Here is a 26,965-nt window from a genome sequence, read left to right on the forward strand (position 1 = left end):
TCAGATCTTTAAGTTCACAACCTACAGATAAGTATGCATAAAAATGATGACCTCTAGAATTATACCTGGCATACATAGTAGTAGTAATAGTAATAATAATAATAATAATAATAATAATAATAATAATAATAATAATAATAATTTGTTAAAAAAGAAAAGCATATCGGTACCTATATTAAGTATTTGTCAATGAATAAGTTGTAAGACAAAATTGCATACCAGAAGAAACTTGAAGTCAGAAGAACACAAAAACAAACCTGGGGGAAACATTTAGCCAACTAGAAACAGATCTATATCGCCCACACTCACAATGTTACAAAATTCTTAAACACTCAAGTAATAAATCCGGAGGAACAGTTTGGTTAAACCCCATTTCCATAAAAGAATGGTTAAAATATTTTTCAGACCTCTGGATAACACAAACTTCAATTCCATATGAAAATAACAAAAATGTATTAATGGAAACAGAACTAGATGATATCACATTGGAAGAACTCGAAACACTCGAAAAATTGCAAATAAATAAATCACCAGAAGACAAACTAAACTTAGAACTATTTCAATATGCAGGGCAGAAATTTTATGAAATTTTTCTCTCATTACTTAAAATATATCAAGATTGAAAACTACTCAGCACCTGGCAAGAGGTAATTACAATACCAACATATAAAAAAGGTGATTTGAAATTCCTGAAATTATAGAGGCATAAGTTTTCTTTACTCAGGCTACAAAATTTATGCAAACATATTAAAAGAACAAATCATCTTACACTATTCAAATACTATGGGGAAGAACAAAATGGATTCATAAAGGGAGGTTGTGCACAGATGGATTCTCCACCGTTGTTATTTTAAACATTTGAGTTTGCCGTGATTGGTGAGTTTTGTTGTTCAAGAGATGCATTACAATATGCACTCTTTATAGAACGTAATGCTTGCCAGAAATGGGTTTTAGGGGTCACATGTTTAAACCATGTTAGTTATAAATTGAGAAAAACTGGTTTTGTTCTAAGCATATCAAGTAGTAATGCTCATACAAAGAGGATGTTTCACCTCATGAACAATTGGACAAATGTTTGAAACAGGAGCACCACATATCTAATCAACTCAGAGCTGAAAACTGCAGTCGATTTCAATTATTACGTGAGATAAAATCTGTATCAAAATATTCTTAATTTAATCCTAGCTACCGAAATGTAGAATAAAGTTGGCTTTTAGTAACTTAACTGAATAATTGTCTATTTTCTAGGTGAAATTTTGTCGATTCCATAGTCTCCCATATTTTCTTAAAAAACATCAACCCTAAGGAAAATACATATACAAATATTAACTTACAAAGAAAAAGATTGCATACATATGAATACAATGACAAAAGTAATGAAAGAGTACAATTTATATAATCATTAATCAGTATGGATTATATTTAGCAAGCAATCAGAGTTAATGAATACAACAGAGTAATAAATATACATTAAACATTCTGCCCACAAAAAACTAATTCTGTGTATTAAAAACATTTCTAAACAATCTAAATTTGAAGAATTGAATGTACCTATATAGTAAGCTTACTGTAGGCATTATGTTATCAGTAGAGCCCGGATGTTTGGCAAAATGCCTTTTTTACTGGGTGGAAGTAAATCATTATTTGCATAGATATAAATGTGATTTGGAGTAAATCAAAGTGATAGGGCCATTTTTTATTTTGCCTATTTTGTCTTTTTAAGGTGTTTCTTCCTAATAAATGCCTTTTTTTGTCATTTTAAAGCACTATTTCTTGTATATTTGCAATTTTCCAATTAATTGTAATGTAATGTGTATGAAATTTAAATATTTGAAACAATGACTAACTTTACTAACAATAGTAAATAAAAGTAATTTATTTCGTTGCTTAATCTGCTAATAATCGTGCTTTAATACTATTGGTGTAATATGAATAATGAACGACAATCCACAGTTACTATTGTCATGTCTTCTCGGTACCAACAATCAGCTTTATATTTTTAAATATTAAGCTTGTTCTCATAGAAGTCGTCATGTAACCTTTCCAATTGTTTGCTTTCATATTTTCAAATCTTACTTTTACAATGTTGTGCTACACGTGTTTATTATTGTAGGAGAAAGAAATTTGAGTGAGGAACAGTCAGTTATTGTCGAGTGACAGAAGGTATACAATCTGTTAGCTAGAATGCCTAAATTCAGTAAACCATTGAAAAGTAAATTGCATGCTCACATTAGTGAATTTGGCACCCATATGTTTTCAACCGATGGAACAATTTTGTTATGTAAGGTTTGTGAAAAGATAGTTAATCACGGAAAAAATTATTTTATAAGTCAACATGTGTCACGAACTAAATATGTGAGTTACGTTGATATAATTTAAATTTATTGCTAAACTATATTATGCCTTTTTAAAATTTATAATGCCTTTTTCAAAGATTACTGTGTCTTTTTTGCCTGCCTATTTTAACTGTTATAAATACCTAAACATCCGGGCTCTAGTTATCAGCTAAAGGAGGTAGGAAATGATACATTTTTGACCACTTGATTAGGCATATACACATTTTTATTCTGTCATTTACATTATTTTATTTAAATTAAAGTACATTCCAAATTTAAGTTCAGACTTAAATTACCCAAATCATTAGCTTTCTTTCTTTCTTTCTTTCTTTCTTCCTTCCTTCCTTCCTTCCTTCCATTTTCTATTTCTCATATCATTTTTGTTTTTTTCGCTAATTTTTTTTTGTCTAATGGCGGGTACTTGAGCTGCGTCTCTGGCTCAAGTGCCAGCACAATTGTCTTTCATTCAGGTGGTCAAGGTTCGATTCCTGGCCAGGTCGTGATGGAATTTATGATGGACAAAGCAGATGTCACAGAGATTTTCTCGGGTTACTCCCATTTCCTTCTATCATTCCACAGACACACTCCACCGCACCCTCCATCATCCTCAATAGTAAAAATAGGCTAAGGTGAAGTGTTGGGGGTAGTACAGGTTTATGATGCTCCGGGCCTGTGGGATTTATCAGGCTATTCGTATGCAGACGGGACCTGACACTTATCAGGGGCTGAGGTAGGATGGCCCACCTGTCAGCTGACGATCATGGGGAAGGCTTGGGGCTTCGGGCCCTGGAACTTATCAGGTTACTCATCAGAGAAATGGGATGTAGGTCTATCAGGGACAGAGGCAGGATGGCCCACCTATCAGCATCGGATTCATGAATGCCGCCCAGACCATCTGTGGAACTTGGACAATCATTACATATATAAGGAGCACAAAGGTCAAAGCATGCCTAAGTGTATGGACCTCTTCTGGATCCAACACTCATAAAGCCAAGACAGTTGTACGGATCAGAGTTGTTACCCAGGGTGCGCCATAGAAGGCTGGTCTATGCTACATCCACGATGAGATGATGGAGATTCATTCGGATGCCACAGGGGAATCGGAGCTTCCAGAGAAAACCCTGCATTATCTAAGATCTTGGGTTTGCCAAACACGTCATAAATTGGGATATGCCGGGATCGAACCTGGGTCCACAGGATTATGACTCCAGTTCTCTAGCCACTGGACCACCATGGCGACTCTGAGACTCTGACCTTTAAAGACATTTCTTTTACAGCTATTATAACTTAAATGTACAGGTACTGTGCAGATACAGGCTGTCCATACACTTACATATCTGGATGAGTACATACTACTTCTCAAGAACAAATGCTTAAATCTTAACACAGTCTGCTTCTTGAACATTAGAATGAAAATGATGAATGGTAATAATGTTACATAGAAGACTATAATTATTTATTTACTGTGCCACCTTTGCTTATCTTAAAAGTTAATTATTTACATGAACGTTTTCAATACATTTGTATCATCTTCAGATGTAGAGTGTTAAATGAACATTTATGATGAAAACCTTGCCATATGGTGTGGAACTTATTATGATTTTCGGATCTTGCTAAAGTGAATTGCTCTAACTTAACCTAATACACATGTTACATTAAGTTAAAATCACTTGCAGTCCATATAAACAATTTAAAAGATTTAAAATTATTTAAAAGTGATATAAGACTATAAATGTAATCAAGATATATAAACCGATACATAGTAACATATATCTATGATTTTCACATCAATCTATTGACCAAAATCGAATGAAATGCTTTAATAATACACATTGTTAATAATAATATAGACATGTTAGTGATAAAACAGTACTCTGTTTTAGTTCGTTGTTAAAATCAAGATCAACAGAAGCAGCCCCATCTAACGAAGTTAAAAACTGGCAAACATAGCCAACAAGTGCTTACAGTGTTTTAAAGTGTCCTACAACGTTTTATATATCTTGATTACATTTATAGTCTTATATCACTTTTAAATCATTTTAAATCTTTTAAATTGTTTATATGGACTGCAAGTAATTTTAACTTAATGTAACATGTGTATTAGGTTAAGTTAGAGCAATTCACATTAGCAAGATCCGAAAATCATAATAAGTTCCACACCATATGGCAAGGTTTTCATCATAAATGTTCATTTACCACTCTACATCTGAAGATGATACAAATGTATCGAAAACGTTAATGTAAATAATTAACTTTTAAGATAAGCAAAGGTGGCACAGTAAATAAATAATTATAGTCAAATATTAATAGCTTATCGGCATACCACAATATGAAATTACATAGAAGGTAAACACATTTATGTATTTTGTATTAAAAAAGATAGCCTACAGAAAAAGAGTGTCTTATGAGGAATAAATTGTTCCACCTAATATTTATAGATGAAGTATCAAATAGACTGATGTTACAGCAAAGTTCAATTTTATCTGCATTTATTTCTTAACACTCTGTATAATTAATAAATATCTATATACTGGCAAACTGGCAGCATGTTTGGAAGAACTTCAATCCATCACCATGGAAACTTAAAATGTTGATACTGGCATGTGAAATGAAGAGGCGAACACAGTATTCAAGAAGCTGCTGCATGCTAAAATTGGGCTTGTAACCCATCCCGATTTTTGCTAGACACTCCCGATTTCGGACTTTGTTGTCCTACGCCCCACAACTTAGGTTATTTAGCGTTTGAATGAGATGAAGGTGATAATGCCGGTGAAATGAGTCTGGGGTCCAGCACCGAAAATTACCCAACATTTGCTCGTATTGGGTTGAGGGAAAACCCCGGAAAAAATCTCAATCAGGTAACTTGCCCCAACCAGGAATGAACCTGGCCACCTGGTTTTGTGGCCAGACGCACTAACTGTTACTCCACAGGTGTGGACTCTAATTAATTTGAATATTTTTCTTCATGGGGAACAGAAGCAAAGCAGACTCAAAATCATCAGAAAGTTTTTTTTTTTTTTTTTTTCAAGTTTTATGAAAATGCTATCCTCCCTCTTCAGAAGAACTTCGATTTCTCTCAAAACTTCTACAGAAACTTGAATCATTATCATTAAAAGAAAAGTCAAATTAATTTGAAAAATATTCAAGGAACAGCTACTGTACTGGAGTCCACACCTGTGGAGTAACAATTAGCACGTCTGGCCGTGAAACCAGGTGGCCTGGGTTCGATTCCCAGTCGAGGCAAGTTACCTGATTGAGGTTTTTTCCGGGGTTTTCCCTCAACCTACAATGAGCAAATGCTGGATAACTTTCGGTGTTGGACCCCGGACTCATTTCACTAGTATTATTACCTTCATCTTATTCAGACTCTAAATAACCTAAGCTGTTGATAAAGCATCATAAAATAATCTACTAAAATAAAAAAAAAGCTACTGCACTGGGAGTTAATATCAATTTGGATGCTCTGTTTGTAGGCTATAATGTTTTAAAAAACATACAACTACAAGTTTTAGAAGGAGAGAGACGCAATGAGAGTGTGGACTTGAAGTTTAAATGTTATGTTTCACTTAACGATGCTCGCAACTGCAGAGGTTATATCAGTGTCGCTGGATGTGCCGGAATTTTGTCCCGCAGGAGTTCTTTTACATGCCAGTAAATCTACTGACATGAGCCTGTCGCATTTAAGCACACTTAAATGCCATCGACCTGGCCCGGGATCGAACCCGCAACCTTGGGTATAGAAGGCCAGCGCTATACCAACTTGCCAACCAGGTCGACTGGACTTGAAGTGGATGGGAATTTGTGGAGAGGGTTTTTTTCTCATATTACTTTATAGTGGACTAATGTTAGGAACAAGGTGTTCTATTGATTTGATCAAAGCAGAACTTTTCAGCAATATGAACATACAATTTGCTTAGAATTTGTATACAAGTTAAAAAATTAGAAACTACTATTGAAATCTGCTAGGAGCAACAAATAGTACAAATCGCAGCACTCTTAAATGAATATAATATTAATGTGTCTCATAAAGTTCTATGCATTACTTGCTGTCTCCAGAATTATTTTGGGGTGTACTACATTCTCCTGAGACATTTGTTGTTTTATTTTAAAGTTCAATACGATTCTACACTTAAAAAAAAAGTCACTGACATGAGGAAAAATGCTGAAAAATTTGTGTAGGTTACAGTTAGGGCACAAATTCAGGTATATTATACTATACTTCGGGTCTCTGCACATACATCTTATATCATAATCATGTATGAAGTATGGTATAGTATACTGTATTATACTCTCACGACTCAGGAGGCTATAAGAGTTTCATTTCAATTCATTTATGTTACTGTAAGACTAAAATTAGTAATGTTATTTTTATGCAAAACAGTATGTAGCTATTAAATGTAATAAAAATGAAAATGTCAACCTGGTTAAAATGATAAGAAAAAAGATGTGGAAGAGATGGTTACATGACTTAAAAGATTGAGAGCCATTAAAAGGGGAAGATAGCGAGAAAGGTATATATATATATATATATATATATATATATATAGATAAAAGAATGGAGACAAACTGTATACAAGGCTGTCACAGAACCAATTCACACCTGACAATGTGTACTCCATTACAAATTCATTCCACACAATTTATACATTTGAAACTTGCCCCAGTCAATTGGTATCGCAATATTATGTCCTAACTGTAATGAATGGAAATCTGTTGTTAGAAAAAGTAGTAGGCCATGGTTTCAAATCTGTTTGGTTCATTACTAGGAGATGATATTTCTTCATACTTTTAGAAATGATACAACCACATTTAACAACATCCGTAGGAGTTGATAGTTTTATTTAAAGTTTGTTTACAGTTAGTCAAATTTTTTAGTTGCATTAAAGGTTGAGGGAGATGGAGTATGGCCAGGCTTTCTTTTATTGTAGCAACATGTTGGATAAATCTTCCTTGTGTCTTTAGATGTCTCTCCGTCATGTTATAGCTGCCCCAGTATGTCTCTCTGCTCCTGATTCATTTTTGTATAGCATAATTAGCTTTTTCGTCTATAACTTGACGAAGTGGTTAATGCCTGTAAGCAGGAGCATACTATCAATGGAGATAGATTTTACTCCCCCAGTGATTAAATGTAATGCTTGAATGTGGACTCTGCTGACATAATGAGGAGCTCACAATAATAAAGTATATACAGTTCAAAATACTTTCGAATGCCTAAGCGCATTTATAAGTCGAGCATGACGGGAAGGCGACTAAAAGGTATATCACGTAACCACTGGAAAGACGAAGTCAAAACAGACTTGAGAATTCTGAATGTTAGAGGATGGAGGAACGCTGCATTAGACCGAGGGAACTGGAGGAATGTCGTGAAGCAGGCTAAAGCTCACCCAGAGCTATCATGCCAGAAGAAGAAGAAGGAGAAGAAGTTTCAGTATGTTAAACGTTTGGAAGCTTGATCTTTTATCCTTAATACTTGTGGTTTCCAAGATAATTTATTGGCAAAGGTAACTCTGAGATACGTAAAATTATCTGAGTGAGGTGATTTTCATATGTTAACTGAGGGTCGATACTTTGACGAGAAAGAGAGAAAGACTGGAACTTGGTTTTTGAAAGGTTGACAGTCATGTTATTAGAGTGACAACATTTCTCGAGTTTGTGCAAGGCTGAGTTCAGGCTGTTTTCAGTTTTAGACTGTGCTTTCTATTTTGGAGTTTCCACCCAGAAGACTAAGTCATCTGCATATAAGAGGCTACTGACACTGGGAACTATACTGAGTACTGGGATCAAGTCGTTCGCATAGCAATTAAATAGGGTGCAACTGGAAGCAGCAAATTGGGGTACATCAGTTTGGAGGAGTTTGCATTTTGAAAACTGATTGCCATACCTGATTTTGCACGATCTTTCTCGAGTGAAGAATTCTATGAGATCATGTTAGGACTCAATTAACTTGAGAATCAGATTTTCCTTCCAGATTGAGTATAAAGCACTGCTAAAATCAACAAATATTGCTGTTTTTATTTTAGTAGGTTATTTTACGACGCTTTATCAACAGCTTAGGTTATTTAGCGTCTGAATGAGATGAAGGTGATAATGCCGGTGAAATGAGTCCCGGGGTCCAACACCGAAAGTTACCCAGCATCTGCTCATATTGGGTTGAGGGAAAACCCCGGAAAAAACCTCAACCAGGTAACTTTCCCCGACCGGGAATCGAATCCGGGCCACCTGGTTTCGCGGCTAGACGCGCTAACCGTTACTCCACAGGTGTGGAAAATATTGCTGTTATAATGTGTTTCCTGCCCAGAGCATCCTTAACATGTTGACTAAGTTTTGTAACTTATTGACTTGTGATCTGTGTATACGAAAGCCAGCCTGCTCGTTTACCAAGATGATGAAGGTTTTCCAGTACCAGTTTAGCCTTCTATTGACCATTTTTAGGGAGATAGGTCTGTAGTTCCTAATACATGAGGGATCCTTACCCTCTTTAAGGATTGGTATAATGACTGCCTTTTTCCATTGAGCTGGAATCATGCCTGTCATCCAGATCTTGTTAAACCAAAGGAGGACTGTTTTTCGAGTTTTAACTCCAAGGTACTTGATGAACTCATTGTGGATTTTATCTTCCTCAGGGGCTTTCTTGTTTGTAAGATCTTAATTGCTGATGATAATTCTTGATAAGAATATGGCAAAAAAGAAAAATAAAAACAAATATATACATATTTAGATTTGAATATTTCTTCACTCAATCATTTTCCCGTCTAATTTTTCACTGTCAGAGTAACAAAATCTGCATCGTCATAAGACATAGTCCTTCTGCCCCTCCTTGAACATAATCCCTGTGCTTGGTGCTATGGCACGTTCAAATTATAACAATGCTATTTTTATTATACAGACCTATCACCTAGTATCAACCTTGTAATAAAATGAAGCCGACACAACATGAAACCTAAATTGTTGTGAAACATATTGAAAAGGTTATTTTGACAATTGTGCAGTGCGATATTAAATATTGTGCATTGTTGATTTTAAACTCATTTTAAGAGTGGTATTAACCTGTTCGTTAGTTTGAGTTCTGACTTTATTGTGAAATGTTCCTTTAACGTTTCTGTATTTGAAAGTTCATGTTTTTAATACTAATACTAATACTACTACTACTAATAATAATAGGCCTAATAATAATAATAATAATAATAATAAAAATAATAATAATAATACACAATATTTAAAATATCAGTAATGAAATTGTAAATAATTTTGATGACACCCCCCTTGACAAAATTCTGCATACACCACCGTATTCCACACTCTTAAACAAAAATACAAATTCAAATGGTGTAATTATGTGTCACCTGATGAACTATGGCTTTGACGAGACGAACATGTACAGTAAATGGAACTTATAAATTGTTGGTAGCCCATTCTTTTTGCTGTAAACTCTACATATCTGTACCTTAAAAAGGCCCTATGGCCTTAATGCCACCAGTATAAATAAACAATAATAATACTTATTCGCTTACAAATGGCTTTTAAGGAACCTGGAGGTTCACTGTCACCCTCACATAAGCCCGCCATTGGTCCCTGTCCTGAGCAAGATTAATCCAGTCACTACCATCATATCCCACCTCCCTCAAATTCATTTTAATACTATCCTCCCATCTATGTCTCGGCCTCTCCAAAAATCTTTTCCCCCTCAGGTCTTCCAGCTAACACTCTATATGCATTTCTAGATTCATCCACGTAGACAAGCAGCTGACATAACCCGTTCAATTCCAAACCCTACGTGTTATCCTTGATTTTCCTAATGGCATATTCTAGAGCAAAATTAAAAAGTAGAGGTGACAGTGCATCTCCTTGCTTTAGTCTGCAGTGAATAGCAAAAGCATCTAACAGAAAGTGGCCTATGCCGACTCTGTTGTACATTTAACTAAGATACATTTTAATTAATCAAAATAGTTTCTTGGGAATACCAAATTCAATAAGAATATTATATAAAACTTCTCTCTCAACCAAATCATATGTCTTTTTGAAATCTATGAATAACTGATGTACTGTACCCTTATACTCCCATTTTTTTTTTCCAACATCTGTCAAATACAAAAAACTGATCAATAGTCGATCTATTATGTCTAAAACCACACTGATGATTCCCAATAATTTCATCTACATAAGGAGTTAATCTTCTGAAAAGAATATTGGACAAAATTTTGTACGACATCAACAAAAGTGATATTCCTCGAAAGTTACTACAGTAGTCTTTTCCTCCTTAACAATAGGTACAAATATGGACTTCTTCCATTGTTCTGTTACAATTTCCTTTTCCCAAAAAGCAAGTACAAGCTTATAAATTTTGCTAGATAATGCGCTTCCACCCTCTTGTATAAGATGGTATTAAATATTTGACACAAAATTGTTAAAGTTAGGCATTTGTGTAGGATACGTACCTGTTTGTTTTTTAAATTCATATCTTACATAAGAGTTGTGTTATGTATGCAGCATTTCGAAATAAATGGAAAAAAAGTTGATATCCCAAATATTGTATAAGTTACTTCTTTCCTATATCCAAATCTTTCCTTATTTACAGTAACCATGTTGAAAATTATGACTATAATATTTTTTCTAGCCACTGGAATAGCTCAGTCGGCTGAGGCGTTTCCTTGTCGATCTGAAGTTGCACTCGGGTATGGATTCGATTCCCGCTTGGGATGATTACCTGGCTGGGTTTTTTTCGAGATTTTCCCCAACCATAAGGTGAATGTCAGGTAATCTATGGAGAATCTTCAGCCTCATCTTGTCAAAATACCATCTCGCTATCACCAATCCCATCGATGCTAAATAACCTAGTAGCTGATACAGCGTCAAATAACCAACTAAAAAAAAAAATATATATTTTTCCTTGTTTTGTAAGCTTGTGAATGATTATCTAGTCGGGCACAACTCTTGCCATTCACTGCCTGATTGAGGCAAACTTTATTTTGGCACACAAAATAGTTACTGGTGATAATAAAATCAGTAGTACAACTAATATCACTTTGTGATAAAATGTGGGTTATAAAATTTTACCACAAAACTCGAAATGTTATGAATGACATACTACATCACAAATATTTATAATGGAATGATTAAACTCTTAAGTATCCAAAGTTAGATTGTAGATAAAACTGGAAAGAGCACATAATGAGAACAAGACTATAGAAGTAGCAATGGATTGAAAACCTAAAGATAAAAAAACTGCTGAATGTTCCAATGAACGTAAAGAAGGAAAAGAATGTTGATGCTGAAGTCTTATTGAAGCAATTAAATATGAAAGCTAGATATATACTTTGAATATGAAATTCAATTATCACCTGAATAAATAAACTTTTTATTGGATATTTTTATGGCATATAATATTTAAATTAGCAATTCCGTTTTAGAAAACTATCAGCATTCATACCATGAATTATTTACTATAACATATTTTGTGTATAAAAAAATATATTAATCTATTGTAAAGCAATATTCTGTAGTAACACAGTAAACAGATCTTCCTTATTTTTTATATCAAACAGTAACACTTTCCAGCAAAATATAAAATAAAGAGGGCTAAGTAACACATTTTGAAATACATACCAGTGTACACATAATATGTAGGCATACTTATGAAACAATGTAAAACAAGAGGCAAACTGATACATAAAATTGTCATGGAACCATTTCGTAAATTATAGTAGACGTAAAGAAGACAAAACGTTGCATATGTGTATGTTCTTTATTTTGCGTAGATTCAAAACTAGATCAATGTCATTATGAAATATCGACAGTGTTGATCAGCGACCTTGTAAATCAAAATATTCAATTTTACAGGAGATCGAAAAAACATTTTAATATATAACATACAGATTACTTACATAAGAGGGTAATATAAATATCTTCTTGTAAGGTTTGCATAAATGCCTTGACATAAGATGCATTTGCATGCAGAATATTCAGAAAGACTTTTTTTATGAGGATAAAGTGAATCATTTTATTCATTTTTTTTTACAAACAAAGTTGCTGCTCAACACTATCGATATCATATAAAATTAATTCAAATTGTAAGCACTTGGGCACTAAATAGATTCTCTAATGAGAAAATAATGGTATACAAAACAATTATGTCAGCATTGAATATTTACATTATATCTACCATTTTGTAAAACCAAATTAGCTGAATGCATATCAAATCTAACATCAAAGTTGTTTAACAAAGTGTTCAGACATGAATATGGTACCATACCTTTGCAAAAGACTTTTTTTTTTATCAACTGAAATTTCATGGAATTTCTTTAAGCATCCAAACCTGATTTCTCCATTCAACTTTGTATGACTGTATAGTACTATTATGATTATTATTTTTGTACAATGCTATTAGTCATTTCATATACGAGTGCAGTTGTTTGAGGAGGGCATCAGCAGTAAATTTCTATGGCAACCAAATGCAGTCATTCACAGTGGTTAGTTCCAGGAACATTCGTCTGCACAGATATATCAAATGAGTATTACAGGCTAACATATTTTTAAACTGCAAACAAATCTAGCACTTCTGGCTTCTGATACAGTTCACAAATACTTAAGTTAGAATAGAATAAACGAAATATTCTGACACAAAAATACATTCCCAATAGAAAGAACAATGAAAATATATACCTCTAGTAAAAATAAAATTATACAGAGTATAATACACAATTATACTTCATCTGCAATAAGAAGTTTCAAGAATAGCTTCATATCAGAACTTTCCAAGCTATTCTGTTATTTATGTAAGATATGTACATCTTCAGATAAAATAGTTACATTTTTAACCTATAATCCGTGAAACATGTGGTATGTCGTTTGATAATAAAACATATGTATTGGCTTTTAAAGGGAAATCAGAGCATTGTTAAGTCAAGTGGGTATCAAGTTCAGATAAACAATGTTGTTGTTGTTCTAATGCCGAATATTTGATGATGAAGTCATTGGTTTTTTTGCACTCTAATATTTTTGATGGATGATAATGCGCATGACTTGGGTTCTGCATCTGTTGGGATTGCCCAGATTTCATTTGAATGGCACAAAATACAATTTTCTGTTGTAAATTCCTATCCAGTGATGATGGACTCTCCATAGTATGAACATTGCAACCATAAATTTCCGTCATTCTTCGGGTATTACTTCAGGATTATTTAAAATTATCTTCTTGTCTTTAGTAATATTTTCATCATATCACTTCTGGATGAACTAAAATTTACTTTTAAGTAATCATTTTAGAGAGTAGAATGAAGGACTTTTGTTATTTATTATTTTTTTGTTACTAATGGCAGGTACTTGAGTGTTCGTCATTCACCCATATGAAACCAGTTATGTAAACCAATTTACCAACAAAGTCATTACCCAGGTGCATATAGGAGGCTGGTCTATGCTACACACGTGATGAGGTAATTATGGAGATTTTTGGGATGTCAGATAGGAACCAGAGCTCCTGGAGAAAACTCCTGTGTTACCTGGACCACAGGATTATAAATGCTCTAGCCACTAGACACCATGGTGGCTGAGGACTTTTGTTATAATTATGTAGAATTTTGGTACAATTTTTTTAGTCAAGAAATTTGCTGTTGAGAGAAACAATTTGGTTTGAAAAAGTTATCAGTTACTAATAACCACTTGAATATGATTATGGAGAGAGTAGTAATAGTAAGTGACCATCTGTCCTGACTTTTTCGGGACAGTATTGAATTTAGACCCCTTGTCCCAGATGTTTCTGAAGGGATTTCGGGATGCCAATTCGTCCCGGATTTTTTCAGAATGTTATGACTTATCCTAATTTAATTTTTCTAGATTTATAATAATGATTTTAAAGAAGATGAACTGTAAATTGGCAATAGAGTCAGTTAGTTGCCACTACTGGTGTTGGTAGTATATCTGATTCATTTCGAAATTTAATTGAATATGGGTGGTAGCCAATGACAGAAGCTGGCAACAGTATTCCAACACAATGTGGTTGGACTGGAGATATTTTATGATTAAGTAGCCTGACACTACAAGATTGCATTTTCATATGACTCATACGACAACAAAGAATCTCTCATCATCAGTTACGGTTCTAAGAAAACATCTACCGATAGAATCAACAATTACATTAACAAATCAGAAAGACTAGCAAAAAACAGTAAACTTTTCCAGTCTCAAGTAAGCTGGAGAGAATACAACTGAAAACTGGAAAATATGCAACTGATGAAGCTTCAGCCCTTCTAAAATAGGTAAACTAGATCCTGCTTTGAAAAGAATATAGAACTATATAAAATCATCACTCATTCCCCAGAGACAAAGAACCATCAAACCTTGGATTAATGCTGAGTGCTACAAACAAACAAAGAAAAGAAACGATGAAACACTTGCACAGAGCACAAACAGCCATCTCTGATGCAAATCTAAAACTCTATTTAGAGAAAAGGAAATAATATAAAAAAAAAAGACTGCTAAAGACCAAGGGAACCAATTTGACAGAACAAGGAAAAGCCTAAGCTCAAAAGGCACTAACAGAGCTCTTTCTTGCCCTTGGAAGTAAGTTAACCATCACTGTCACGGAGATCCCAATGGAATGTTGGGAAAAACACTTCTCCTTTCTCCTCAACAGGGATAACCCACAGATATACTATATAGTAGGATATACGGAGAGTTTTTATGCTGGCTGGTTCCACTCAAACTTCTACCTAATAACATCAATCTCTTGGCAAGTGCCGAGTGGTCATACACCAGTGTATGGACAGGTCTCCACATGCTTACCTATGCAGATTGGTCCTACTCTATCTTTTACCCCCTAGCTTCCTCAGGACAGACACTCCGCACTACTGTCATTTAGCCGATGGACATGACTACCTGGGGTTAGTCTGCATAGGAACTCTCTATGTAGTGGGGTAACCTAACCACCATGAGAGTCATTTGACATGTAGTTGATAAGCAGCCATTCTCAAGACGAAAGCAACAATTGACTTCCTTCTGGACTGACCTATTCGACACAAACAATCGATTTTAATATGTATAATATGTTGTTTTTGTGTTTTATGTTATTGTATCCATGTATTGAAATGTGTTTTTATTGTAATACTGTTCATTTTATTGCATATTTATATTTCTCAAGTAATTCATATGAAATGTTCACCATTCATTTACTACCTCACTTTTCGAGGTGTCCTCCTGATTTTGGAATTTGAAAATCTGGTCACCATACGCAGGGGCGGATGCAAGGGGGGGGGGATTAAGGGGATATATCCCCTCCCGAAAGTTTGAGAAAAATACGAAACAAGAAACAAAAATAATATTAATTTGTAAATTTACATAGGAATTAATGAGTTTTCCACGTAAATTCTCTTTGCTAAAATATTAAATTTCAAGAACTGCAGGAAGACAAACATAGAGTTCTTACTTCAAGACAGAGAGTCATGAAGAGTATTTTAGGCTTGTAATTTTCCTTCTCTTCTTAGACTATCTCATTAGTCAGCTCAAGGACAGGTTTTTAAATCATAAGGGAATCCTAAAGTCCATACAAACTTTTCTGCCTAAAAACATAGTGCGAGCATCAGATGAAGATTTAGAAACTGCTGTTGAGGCTATAGTAAATCAGTGGCCCAATGATATTGATGCATCACCAGAGTCTTTCTTCAATGAATTGATGATGTGGAGAAGAAATTTCCTTGATCAGAAAAATCTTCACCTAATACCTACTGTTTTTATATCATCTTTGAACAGATGCAATGAAATTATTTTTCCCTGCACTCGCAAGGCACTGAAACTTTTCTGCATGTTGCCTGTAACTACAGCAACACCAGAACGGTCGTTCTCAACATTGCAGTGTTTGAAGACTTACTTGAGGAGCACGATGAGAGCAGACAGATTAAATGGACTGGCCTTGATGTATATACATAAAAATGTAGAAGTAAAAGCTCATGAAGTACTGGATGAAGTGTCTAAGAAGCCTTGTCACCTTTTTCTGTAAATGTCATTCTGTCATTGTTTTTGCATTGCAGTCATTGTAAATGTTAAAATTAAAAAATTATGGCTTATTTAACAACGCACGCAATTGCCGAGGTTATATCAGCGTCGCCAGTGTGCCGGAATTTTTTACCTCAGGACTTCTTTTACATGCCATTAAACCAACTGATATGAGGCCTGTCGCACTTAAATGCCATCAAGCTGGGTTGGGGTAGTACCCGCAACTTCGAGCACAGAAGGCTATACTGACTACACTACTCAGGCCAACTTGTAAATGTTTGTGACTCGCAAACAAATTGTGAGTATATAAACTTATTTCTCACTACTCCATTTTTACTATCTCCTCAAATCCTTCCCCGAAAAAAAATCCTGCGTCCGCCCCTCACCATAAGTAACAGTACAGAAATGGTTAGAACACATGCCTGCAGGGAACTGTTAGTGATTGCAAATGCAGTATCTGAGAAGTAAGATTCTTAAATCCATCATGTGACATTTTTCTAATGCTAATTCATTTACATACATCACTGAATCAATGATTTATAATGATAATTGATAATGCTACATGTGCTAGTCTGGTGTTATCGTAAGTATTATTCCTTACCTTGATTCACTAATAACATCAATGTAGGAAAGGTTTTCAGATCAGAAACGAAAATGTTTTTCATTATTTCTTTTGCATTCCAAAAGGATTAGAAATTTAAACTCTATGGATTTTGATAAAGCTGTAAACTATGCTATTGAGGCCTATGGAAATACACTGGATAATTTTGCACAAGAGTCTCAGTCATGGTACCAGATTTGGCAAGGACAAATCAAACAGAGAAGCAGAAGGCCTCAATTTAATTTCAGTTATCTGATGAATAGCAGTGAATCTGATGCTACTTTCTTTCCATCCATAGCTACAGCAATTAACATTGCCTCGACTCTTCCAGCAACATTTCGTTCAGCAGAATGATAATTTAGGTGAGTGAATACAAGCTCACAGTCATGATTTTTCATTTTACAAAAAAGAAAAACGGAATTATTTATAATATTAAACTGCAATTCACGTTGCAGTGATTGGATTGTTAATTTTACAATATACTTCGTCCATGAAAACCTGATTGAAAAGTTCTATTGATCACAGCAGGTTCAGCAGTTTGGCATTGTCAAGTGTACACAAAAGTTTAAAGACAGAGATTAAAAAAAAGTTCATAGAAGTTGCCAAGAATCACTTAAGAGTTGTAAACCTGGAGACTAACGCTTTTATTTTCACACAAAAACAATTATATAGCTGAATCCTAGATAAATAAGTAATTATATTTAGTGTGATGCATAATACACGTAATTAGACCAATAAAATGCACTAACATATTATTTTGACAGGCTAAAGAAGTTTGTACGATGGTTCTAAACAAAAACAGCAACAATTGTCTACTAAGAGCAGATACTATCTGCCCTTTCATTAAGAATCACTTATGATCGATTAACGTTTACCTTCATACAGATCTTTATCAGAGGACTACGTACAGTGAAATACCAGTATATTGAAATCCTATGGATCTCTGAAATTACTTCGTTATATCGAAATACTTTGTTTTCTTTAAAAAAAAAACACATACTTGTTCATTTACTTCTACTTACACTGTAAATTCCGCATATTTTCCATTTAGGTCTGGAAAATATCTTTAAATGAAATAGAAAGCTGAATTTACATTGAATTTGGATAAGAAAATTTAAAAAAAGGCAGGGGAAAAGTACAAAATTAAATTTTTGTGAAGCACTTTGCCATGTTGCTCAGTAAGCCATACTTGTAATTGGAGGCACCATGTTGCGAGATTAGTGAGCTGTGATTGGTAGAAGAAAATTAAATGAGGAGAACAAGGTAACTGCATGAAAAAATTAACATAACATTCAAAGACATCTGCATCATAGTAGACATACTACGTAAGCTAGATCTGTAATGACCACGTAATCACTATGCAATATTTCAATATTATTATAAAATATATCCCTACTTGCTAACGAATTGTAGCCTACTCTATATTTAAAATATTTTTCGTTCAAAAGGTAGATTTTTTTGGCAAGTGAGCGACATTTTCATTTCGTTATACTAATTTTTTTTTCTTAAAAACGAGATTCATTAAATTGAAATACTTTTAACATGGGGAAAAAGGTAGGAGACATAAAATAATTTCCTAATACTGAATAATATTTCGTTACACTGATGTTCGTTATAACGACATTTTACTGTATAATATTTATATGAAACTGAGTTGTGGATCAGAACATCAACAAAAAGGGTTTCATTTAAAATTTCTGATAATGCCATTTTCAACAGCATCACTATACACAATTATAAAAAAAAAAAAAAAAAGTGTTTTGGGGGAGGGGGGAGAGAAAAAGGCAACACTGAACACTAATAGAAGCAAAGTTAAATTGAAATGGAAATTACTCACCTCGTATCACATTTTGTAATTTCTACCTATGGGGAAATTTAAAGGGAAGTATTTAAGTACAATTCCCACACTTTACAAGAATTGAGAGATAGTATCAGCAGAAAAATTTACCTCAAAGGCCACTAGAAACGCATTCATTTAAATTTATACTTTTAATGTGGGCCAGTTAAGATTACATGCTGGTGTGGAGAACATTTTCAGAAAATGCTGTGAAGTGGGTGAGTGTAGGATTACGAAGTCAAATTAGAGAAAGTCTTTCTTTCTTCGAAGTTCATTGACCAGGTGTGAAGCACCTATAGAAAATTTCTGAGGTAGTTCAATGATAAAGGATTGGTATGATAAATTTAGAAATACGAGGTCAGACAATTAAAAAATGGGACTGCTCCACTCTCATCAAGAGTGAAAGGGAGGGGTGCAGATTGCTAGTGAAAGTTATGAATCTTGAAGGTTCTGCAATGCAGCAGGGGTTGGTTCATCTCGCTATTCAACTTAGTTTGTCATTGACAGTGGTTTGAAGTGGATGTTGCATTGCTATTTTGCCAAAATAATGCCTAGTGAAAAGATTGAACAGTGTGTTAATCTAAAATTTCTTGTGAAACTAGGAAAATCCCCAATGGAGTGCATTCAATTATTAAAGCAGGTGTATGGGGCTAATTTAATGTCACATTCACGAGTGGCACAAAAGCTTTAGTGAGGTTTGGGAGAAAGTGGAAGATGATGAACATCTGGGTCAAAATTCAAGGCAATGCTAATTGTTTTCTTTGACATCAGGGGTGTTGTCATGGTTGAATGGGTGCCTGAGGGTCAGACTGTAATCTAGCATTATTATATCGAGGATTTGACAAGGCTGAGAGAACGAGTGAAGAAGAAGTGGCCGGATCCTTGGAAGAATAACACGTGGATGCTGCATCAGGACAATGTACCCGCTCACAACACTCTTTCGGTGAAGAAGTTACTAGCCAATAAACGCATTCCAGTGCTTGAACATCCTTCATATTCGCCAGATTTTGCCTCCTGTGACTTCTTTCTCTTCCCCAGGGCGAAGAGAGCCCATTTTCTGTCCATTGAAGAGGCGGCAACTACTGAAAGCGTTGGGGGTTGATGAGCTGCAGCGTTGTTATGAATAATGGAAGATACGCATGCAGCAGTGTGTAGACAGGGAAGGGGAGTACACTGAAGGGAACAAGAGTTAAATTGTAAGCTTCTGGAAATTAACCACATTTTTAAAACCAGTCCTGTTTTTAAATTGTCTGACCTCGTATATATTGCAGTTGTGAAGAAGAGTATCGTTTCGACTCTGACAAAAGGGTGGCCTGTTGGAAATATGATTTTTCAGCAAGATTTTGCATCATGCCACAAATTCAAGAAGGTTATAAACTATTTAGAGGGATCAAATCCACGTCCTTAATTTTCCAGGAACTCTCCTGATCTTAGTCTGACCAAACACTTCTGGTCAATCATGAAGAGAAGATAATCCTTTCAAATAATAGACTGACTGATCTGTTACAGTTCCAAACCACCATTAGTGAGATCTTACAATGGATCTCTTTCCTCGTGGTATGTAGTAAAAAAATCTACATAGGTAATCTGGAGCATTCCACTCTTTTTTACATGTTGAAGCCAATATTCCTTGTACCTTTTCAATATTTGTTATTTCATAATTTCTCTTACGAGGGTTTTGTGAAGTTCTCGGAATCACCAATAGAGGTCACCACTAGCACAACCCGGTTCTTGCATAATTATTAGTCATCTTTCATGAGTAAACACATGGCGCATCAGTGCTCTGGGTAGAGTTTTGTGGTGCAGACGCCTCTCTATTGTTCCTGTGTAGTGATTTGTAAAGATGGAAAAAAAACCGAGATTTAAGCAGTGATAAAGTACTCGTAAAAAAAGGTATGAAAGTAAATGAAATTCATGCAGAGTTTCAGAACACACTGAGGGACTGGGACTCTGCTCCTTCATATTCAACTGTTGCCAAGTGTACCAACGAGTTCAAATTTTGTCAGGTGAGCTTACAAGATGATCCGCATAGTGGTCAGCCAAGATGTGTCACCACCCCAGAAATTATTGCAAAAGTGCACGAAATGGTCTTGGAGGATCACTGACTGAAAGTGCGAGAAATTGCTGAAGCTGTAGGGATGTCATCTGAACAGGCATATCACATTTTAATTGAGGAAATGGGTATGAAAAAATTATCTGCTAGATGGGTGCCGCGACTGTTAACACAGGATCAAAAATGCGTCAGAATGCAAATGTCTGAACAATATTTGGCCCGTTTTCAGAAAAACCAACAAGATTTTTTTGAGCTGGTTTGTGACCACAGATGAGACATGGGTCCACTACTATACAAAACAACACTCAAAGCAGTGGAAACATGTTGATTCTTCACCCCAAAGAAAGCAAAGGCAATACTGTCAGCTAGATAGGTCATGGCATCTGTTTTCTGGGATGCGAACCCACTGGTCAAACAATTATAGGACAATACTATGTTAACCTCCTGGACCAACTATAGCAAAAGATACGCGAAAAAAGGCCAGGTTTAGCAAGGAAAGTCCTGTTCCATCAAGAAAATGTGTCGTTGCCATGGCAAAAATACATGAACTGAGGTACGAATTGTTGCTACACCCACCTTATTCGTCTGATACGGCTTCATCAGACTTCCATCTCTTCCCTAAGCTCAAAATTTTCCTTGGTGGATGGAGATTCTCTTCAAACTAAGAACTGATAGCTAGAGTTGACGAGTATTTTGCGGCCTGGAGGAATCTAATTTTCGAGATGGAATAAAGGCGTTGGAACATCGATGGACCAAGTGCATTAGTGTACCAGGGAGACTACAGTGAAAAAAAAAAATTAAAAAAAATGAGGTACCTACATTACTTTTTATTTCATTCCGAGAACTTTTCATATTATCCTCTCCTTAGAAATCTATTTCTACAGTTGTTAGTGAGTAGAGAAACTCAAGGTCAGGGCATGGACCAGTGGTACAAAGGACTAGCATCATTAAAAGTGATACCAGTAAGTGACAGTTAAGTCACCAGTTACATACAGTTTTTTCTTCTGTTTGATGTTAAATAGCTTTATAAATAATCAAGTTTCTGAATGATTAGACAGGTGAAGAAATCTTCAAACTACTTTGTAATTACTACTATTAGAATGTGCAAATCAATCTGGAGCACATCAAATAATAACATCATTTTAAAAGCATACACATTAATTACACAACACACTATGAAATATGGCCTCTTAAGACTCTGATAATTCTTTCACCTCACCAACATGAAACCACACTTCAGTGACAATGGAAATCATGAGGTTTTTGACTATTGTTAAGATCTGTATTGGCATTTCATACTGGTACATGTTAATTTCTTTAAATATTTAGACTACTTCCTAACATACCTACTTTCTGCAGAAATCTCCTGCATATGACCTTCAATGGCTTCACAGCTCCCATGAATCAGAGGAATGCAGCATTGCCTAATAATAAATAAGTTTTGCTATCAAAGGGGATATTGAAGTTCGGGAATTTATTTAATTCTGAAATTCAGTAGCTTGCCAGGTATAAAGAGAATGAATTTCTACATACACCCGGGGGAATAGGAGGTAATTTTAGGTCAAAACGTTCCCTTTGCACAATTATTATAACCTCCTAGTCCTGATTTGTTGTTTTATTTTTAAAGTTCAATGTAATTTTATACTTAAAAAAAGTCACTGACATGAGGGAAAATGCTGAATAAATTCAGCAGGTTACAGTTAGGGCACAAATGAAGGTATATTAGACTATACCTCAGATCTCTGCACGTACAGCGTATATCATAATCATGTATGAAGAATAGTATAGTATACTATACTTTCAGGACTCAGGAGGTTAAAGGTAAGTGTTCGAACTTAACACATTCTGGAACAAGAGTTCAATTGTTTAGAATGCCTGCATCACTCAAGACACGTAGTTATAAGAAAACACACACACACTTATGATTCTTCCTCAGTTTTATATGTTGCACCAGAAGCAAGTCATTCCTTGTTTGTGTGAAGGACTATTTCTGTTACACCATGCTGCTCAGTAAAGCAAGTAGTAGTGATAAAAGAGACACAAAAGATTTTGTTTCAAGGTAACAGCCATGTATGACAATTGATGTTTAGAGTTTACAATTTTCTTTTTCATTTCAGCATTTTTTCTCTTTTAACAGACAAACGAAAATGTTTGTTTAACCTAGTGTAACTTGGAAACCAGTAAAGATTTTTAATAGTGTCAACTTTTACAAGTAACTACCATGCTTTCTCAACATTTCTCTCACTTTGACCCTCTTCCCCACCTCACCTAAAGTGAAAAATATGAAAGTTTGCCGGTTACCAACTTTTAAACAGATCACTTGGAAGTTACTATTTTTCTCTCTCTTTTCAAAACAGATTTTGATTTCGAACTTTTTTCTATGCTTTTCTTAGACATTGATGTATAATAATAATAATAATAATAATAATAATAATAATAATAATAACAATAATAATAATAATAATAATAATAATAATAATAATAATAAAAATTACAGTGCAATTATCATAGGAACTACGATATGATAAATGTTTAATTAAGTGGGAAAATATCTCTTCCCTTTCATTCCGGTCTACCATCTCTTTCGTACAAGACGTCACTCTCTCACAAAAGCCTGAAATATTACAACACCGCACAGTGATCTTCTATTGGTTGTCATATGCAAGAGATTTTTTAGTGAAAATAGAAGAGTGTGATATATTCAGGTATGCACAGATGTTGAAAATAATGATTTTTGTTGAAAGTTTAAAAAAATGTTATAAAATAACCTCATTCTTCTAGTTTCCAAAACTGTATAGTTTATATGAAAATTCATACTGACGTGGGTTTAATTAAAAATTAAATGCCACTGCGCTCAACTGTGTGCACGTGGAGGGGTGTGGCACAGTGCTACATATAACAATTTTGTTTACAGTTTGTGGGGTTACAAGTTTTTTTTTTTTTTTTTTTTCCTGTGATTTGCTGTGTTTATTATAATGGGTTCAAAACAACGTAATTTTATTACGTAATAGTAGAAAGAGGAGGCATAATTTTTACGGCAATCAACGTAATAAAAAAGGCCAGCCATCTACTTGCACACAATCAAATTTTCATCAAATTCAATGCTTCACAAGAATTTGGAGTGATGGACGCAATGTATCACTTCAATTCTGGAAATGAAGTGGAATTAGAAGTCCTGAAGAAACTGGGGATAAATCCAGGTAAATACACCTCTGCAAGATCTGTGCTTCAGTGGCTGGTCATGATAATATCTTTGAAAAATATTGGAGTGCAAGAGGTCAAATGACTATTGTCAAACGCCTGGCATTAGAAAACAACAACAACACCTCTGCAGGGGTCATCTCAGCTGACAGGTGATGGTTATGGAAGAGTTTTCTGCAGAGGACCTCGATCAGAAACAGAGGAGACTGTACCTCTGAGGGAGGAAAAAAATTAACAGGATCAGAGACAACAAATTGACGGTCCCACTTGCTCAGCAGAATTTTAACACTACAATTAAGATTAGCATATTATTTAATTTGCTTGGAAAACTCTTTCCTTTTTTTTTCCCCTAGAAATTAAAATTTTCATCGTTTTTGCTTACTTGATCACAAGAAAAAACCATATTTAAATTTGAGTTACAATAAAATCCCACACACCAATTTAAAGCTAGTTAAATGGGCAATGATGTTAACCAAAATATAATAAGATGAATGAATACAAATTTTGTAGGGGTTCAAACTGAAATTCAGTTGTAGAAAAATTTCATTTAATTTTTTATTTTAAAAAAATCATAACTTCTTAAATATGTTACATAAATCAGATATCTGTGATTCACATCATTGCTTAGGTGAAAACAATAGTTTGACAAAAGAAATTTTGAGATACCATTTTTATGATCGCTACAGCATTACAAAATTTAATTGAATTTTTTTCAACAATTTTTTGGAGTCTACCAAAAATGATTTTGAAATTTCGTTGTTGTTGATCCATCTAGTAAAACCACACTATTATCCCTGAAAATTTTCAAAGCAATTGGACCAGAATTATAGAATTTAGATTCAAACATGTATGCATAACTTAAAGAAAATCTAAAGTATAATAAAGCATTGACAAACATTAACCAAGTTTTTCCAGTTACAAAAGTAAAAAAAAAAACATACAAGATTCAATTATACAACATTCTGACAAGATTAATTCCAGCTGTGACAGTGAAGTTTGGACAATTCGACCTCAAGACAACATAATAAAATAAGTGACACAGTACAGTAATAAATAACATGACATTGAAACCTGATGTTAGGAACTGTAATACAGTTTAATATTTCATTGTAATGAAATCAAAAATAAATATAGATGGTTTCTTTGTATTTTCAAATAAACTAACCTTAGTTATACCCGGTATCTACATTTCATTATTAAAAATATGTAGATATTTGAGAAATGTCACTACATAATTCTGTTAAAAAAATAACTGTCTAGTCATATACACTGTATCAGAAGCCAGAGTTACAAGAGAGAAATTGTAAATAAAGAAGGAAATAACAGAGATTCATGTATGTACAAAAGCAAAAAGGTATGACAACTTCATTTCTCCAACTGTAACATTATCCTTTGCAGAGCAGCAATAAGAAAAGAATGTTTCTTCCCATGCTCGCCCGCAATTTCTTCTGAGCCTTCTAATATGCCTTTTGTTTCCTCCACTTGTGTAGCAACAGTCCGTTGTGACACATTTAACATCTTCACCACTTGCTGTAGTGCATTTATGTCAGTCAGTGGCTCTTCACATGCGTCTTCTGTATGGCTAGTGCCTACATGCTTATGAGTGTGCTTGCTACTTGCCAACAGAGTGGCTTGGTGGTTCTTCAGAGTAGTAGTGACATTCTGTTGTGTTTGGAGGAGAGGTGACATGTGTGGCTGTTCAGACTTTGTACCAAAATCAGAGTCCTCTAGAGTTTCATCCTTTAAAACTAGTGGTGATTTAACAAGAGAAGACTGTGATGAGCCATTCCACTTCACTTTCGGAGGCTTTGGGGGAAAATTACAGGCAATACTTTTTACAGACGCCTCAACATCACTCGTCAGAGGGAGACGGACTCGTAATTCATTAATAAATGAAGAGGATTCGTGCAGAGGGGACAGAGATACATTATTCCTGGCAGCTCCTTTTCGTCCAGAAGTACATTCAAACATAGTATGGCCCGCTTTCTTCAATTCATCACATTTAGCAAGCTTAACTACAGCAGACATTTTAAGCTTTGGATCTGAAATAAACACAAATATTAACAGACATTAACACAAAGCAATGCATATAGCAATCTTGTCATATGTATTAGTTCCCCACTGTATTCATCAGACTGAGATATTTCAAGGTCTATTGCATCCCATTTCTTACACTTTTCCTGCTTTATTTCTTACAGGCCTTTACAGTTTCATGACATGATCTGCAGATACTGTTATGTCTCCAAACAATGGTGGTTCCGCTCAGATGTGTGCTATTATACATTTAGAATACATAGTTTAGAAGTAGAACAAACTCAGCATATTATGCTATTATGACAATGTCCTCTGCAAAGAAATGTTCCAAACCATTGAAGTTCACGTACAAAACATTATTTGCCAATACGAAATTAAACACAAGGAAAGCATCTTTAAAAAATAAACTAAAACATGCATTTCAGTACCTAACTTTTATGTTTTTCCTTAGTGGGTTATTTTACGATGCTGTACAAACAACTAAGGTTATTTCGAGTCTGAATGAAATGAAGGTGATAATGATGGTGAAATAAGTCTGTGGTACAGCACCAATAGTTATCCAGCATTTGCTCATGTTGGGTTGAGGGAAAACCCCAGAAAAAACCTCAACCAGGTAACTTGCCCTGACAGGGATTCGAACCCGGGCCACCTGATTTTGCAGTCAGATGCGCTGTTACTCCAGAGGTGTGGACGCCTTTATGTTAGATTATTGGAACACTCATCTGTTATTTTTCACTTCTCATCAGTTACAGTTTTAGACTTAACTCACACAGACCACAGCACAACAATACCACATCACAAAACAGTGATTCACTTGTGCGTGGTCAGGAATCAGTATGGAAACAGATGACAGTAACTCACTCGGACCATTAACTGAAGTCAGTGTCGACGTCTGTCACAATGAGTGGTTGGTTTCACCC

The 26,965-nt window shown here is 34.7% G+C and overlaps 1 protein-coding gene across 3 annotated transcripts in view; it reads right to left on the reverse strand.

The window, feature by feature from the left end:
* LOC138694346 (uncharacterized) overlaps nucleotides 1–26,965 on the reverse strand; it is a 233,884-nt gene that overhangs the window by 280 nt on the left and 206,639 nt on the right. For all 3 annotated transcript variants that reach the window (XM_069817975.1, XM_069817976.1, XM_069817977.1), the window contains one exon: nucleotides 1–26,053. This exon is cut by the window's left edge and continues 280 nt beyond it. In XM_069817975.1, coding sequence (XP_069674076.1) covers nucleotides 25,377–26,053 — 677 coding nt within the window. In that variant the 3' untranslated portion in view covers nucleotides 1–25,376. The remainder of the gene's footprint in view (nucleotides 26,054–26,965) is intronic.

This window comes from Periplaneta americana, chromosome 2, assembly GCF_040183065.1.
Source record: "Periplaneta americana isolate PAMFEO1 chromosome 2, P.americana_PAMFEO1_priV1, whole genome shotgun sequence".
Classification (NCBI taxonomy): Eukaryota; Metazoa; Arthropoda; class Insecta; order Blattodea; family Blattidae; genus Periplaneta; species Periplaneta americana.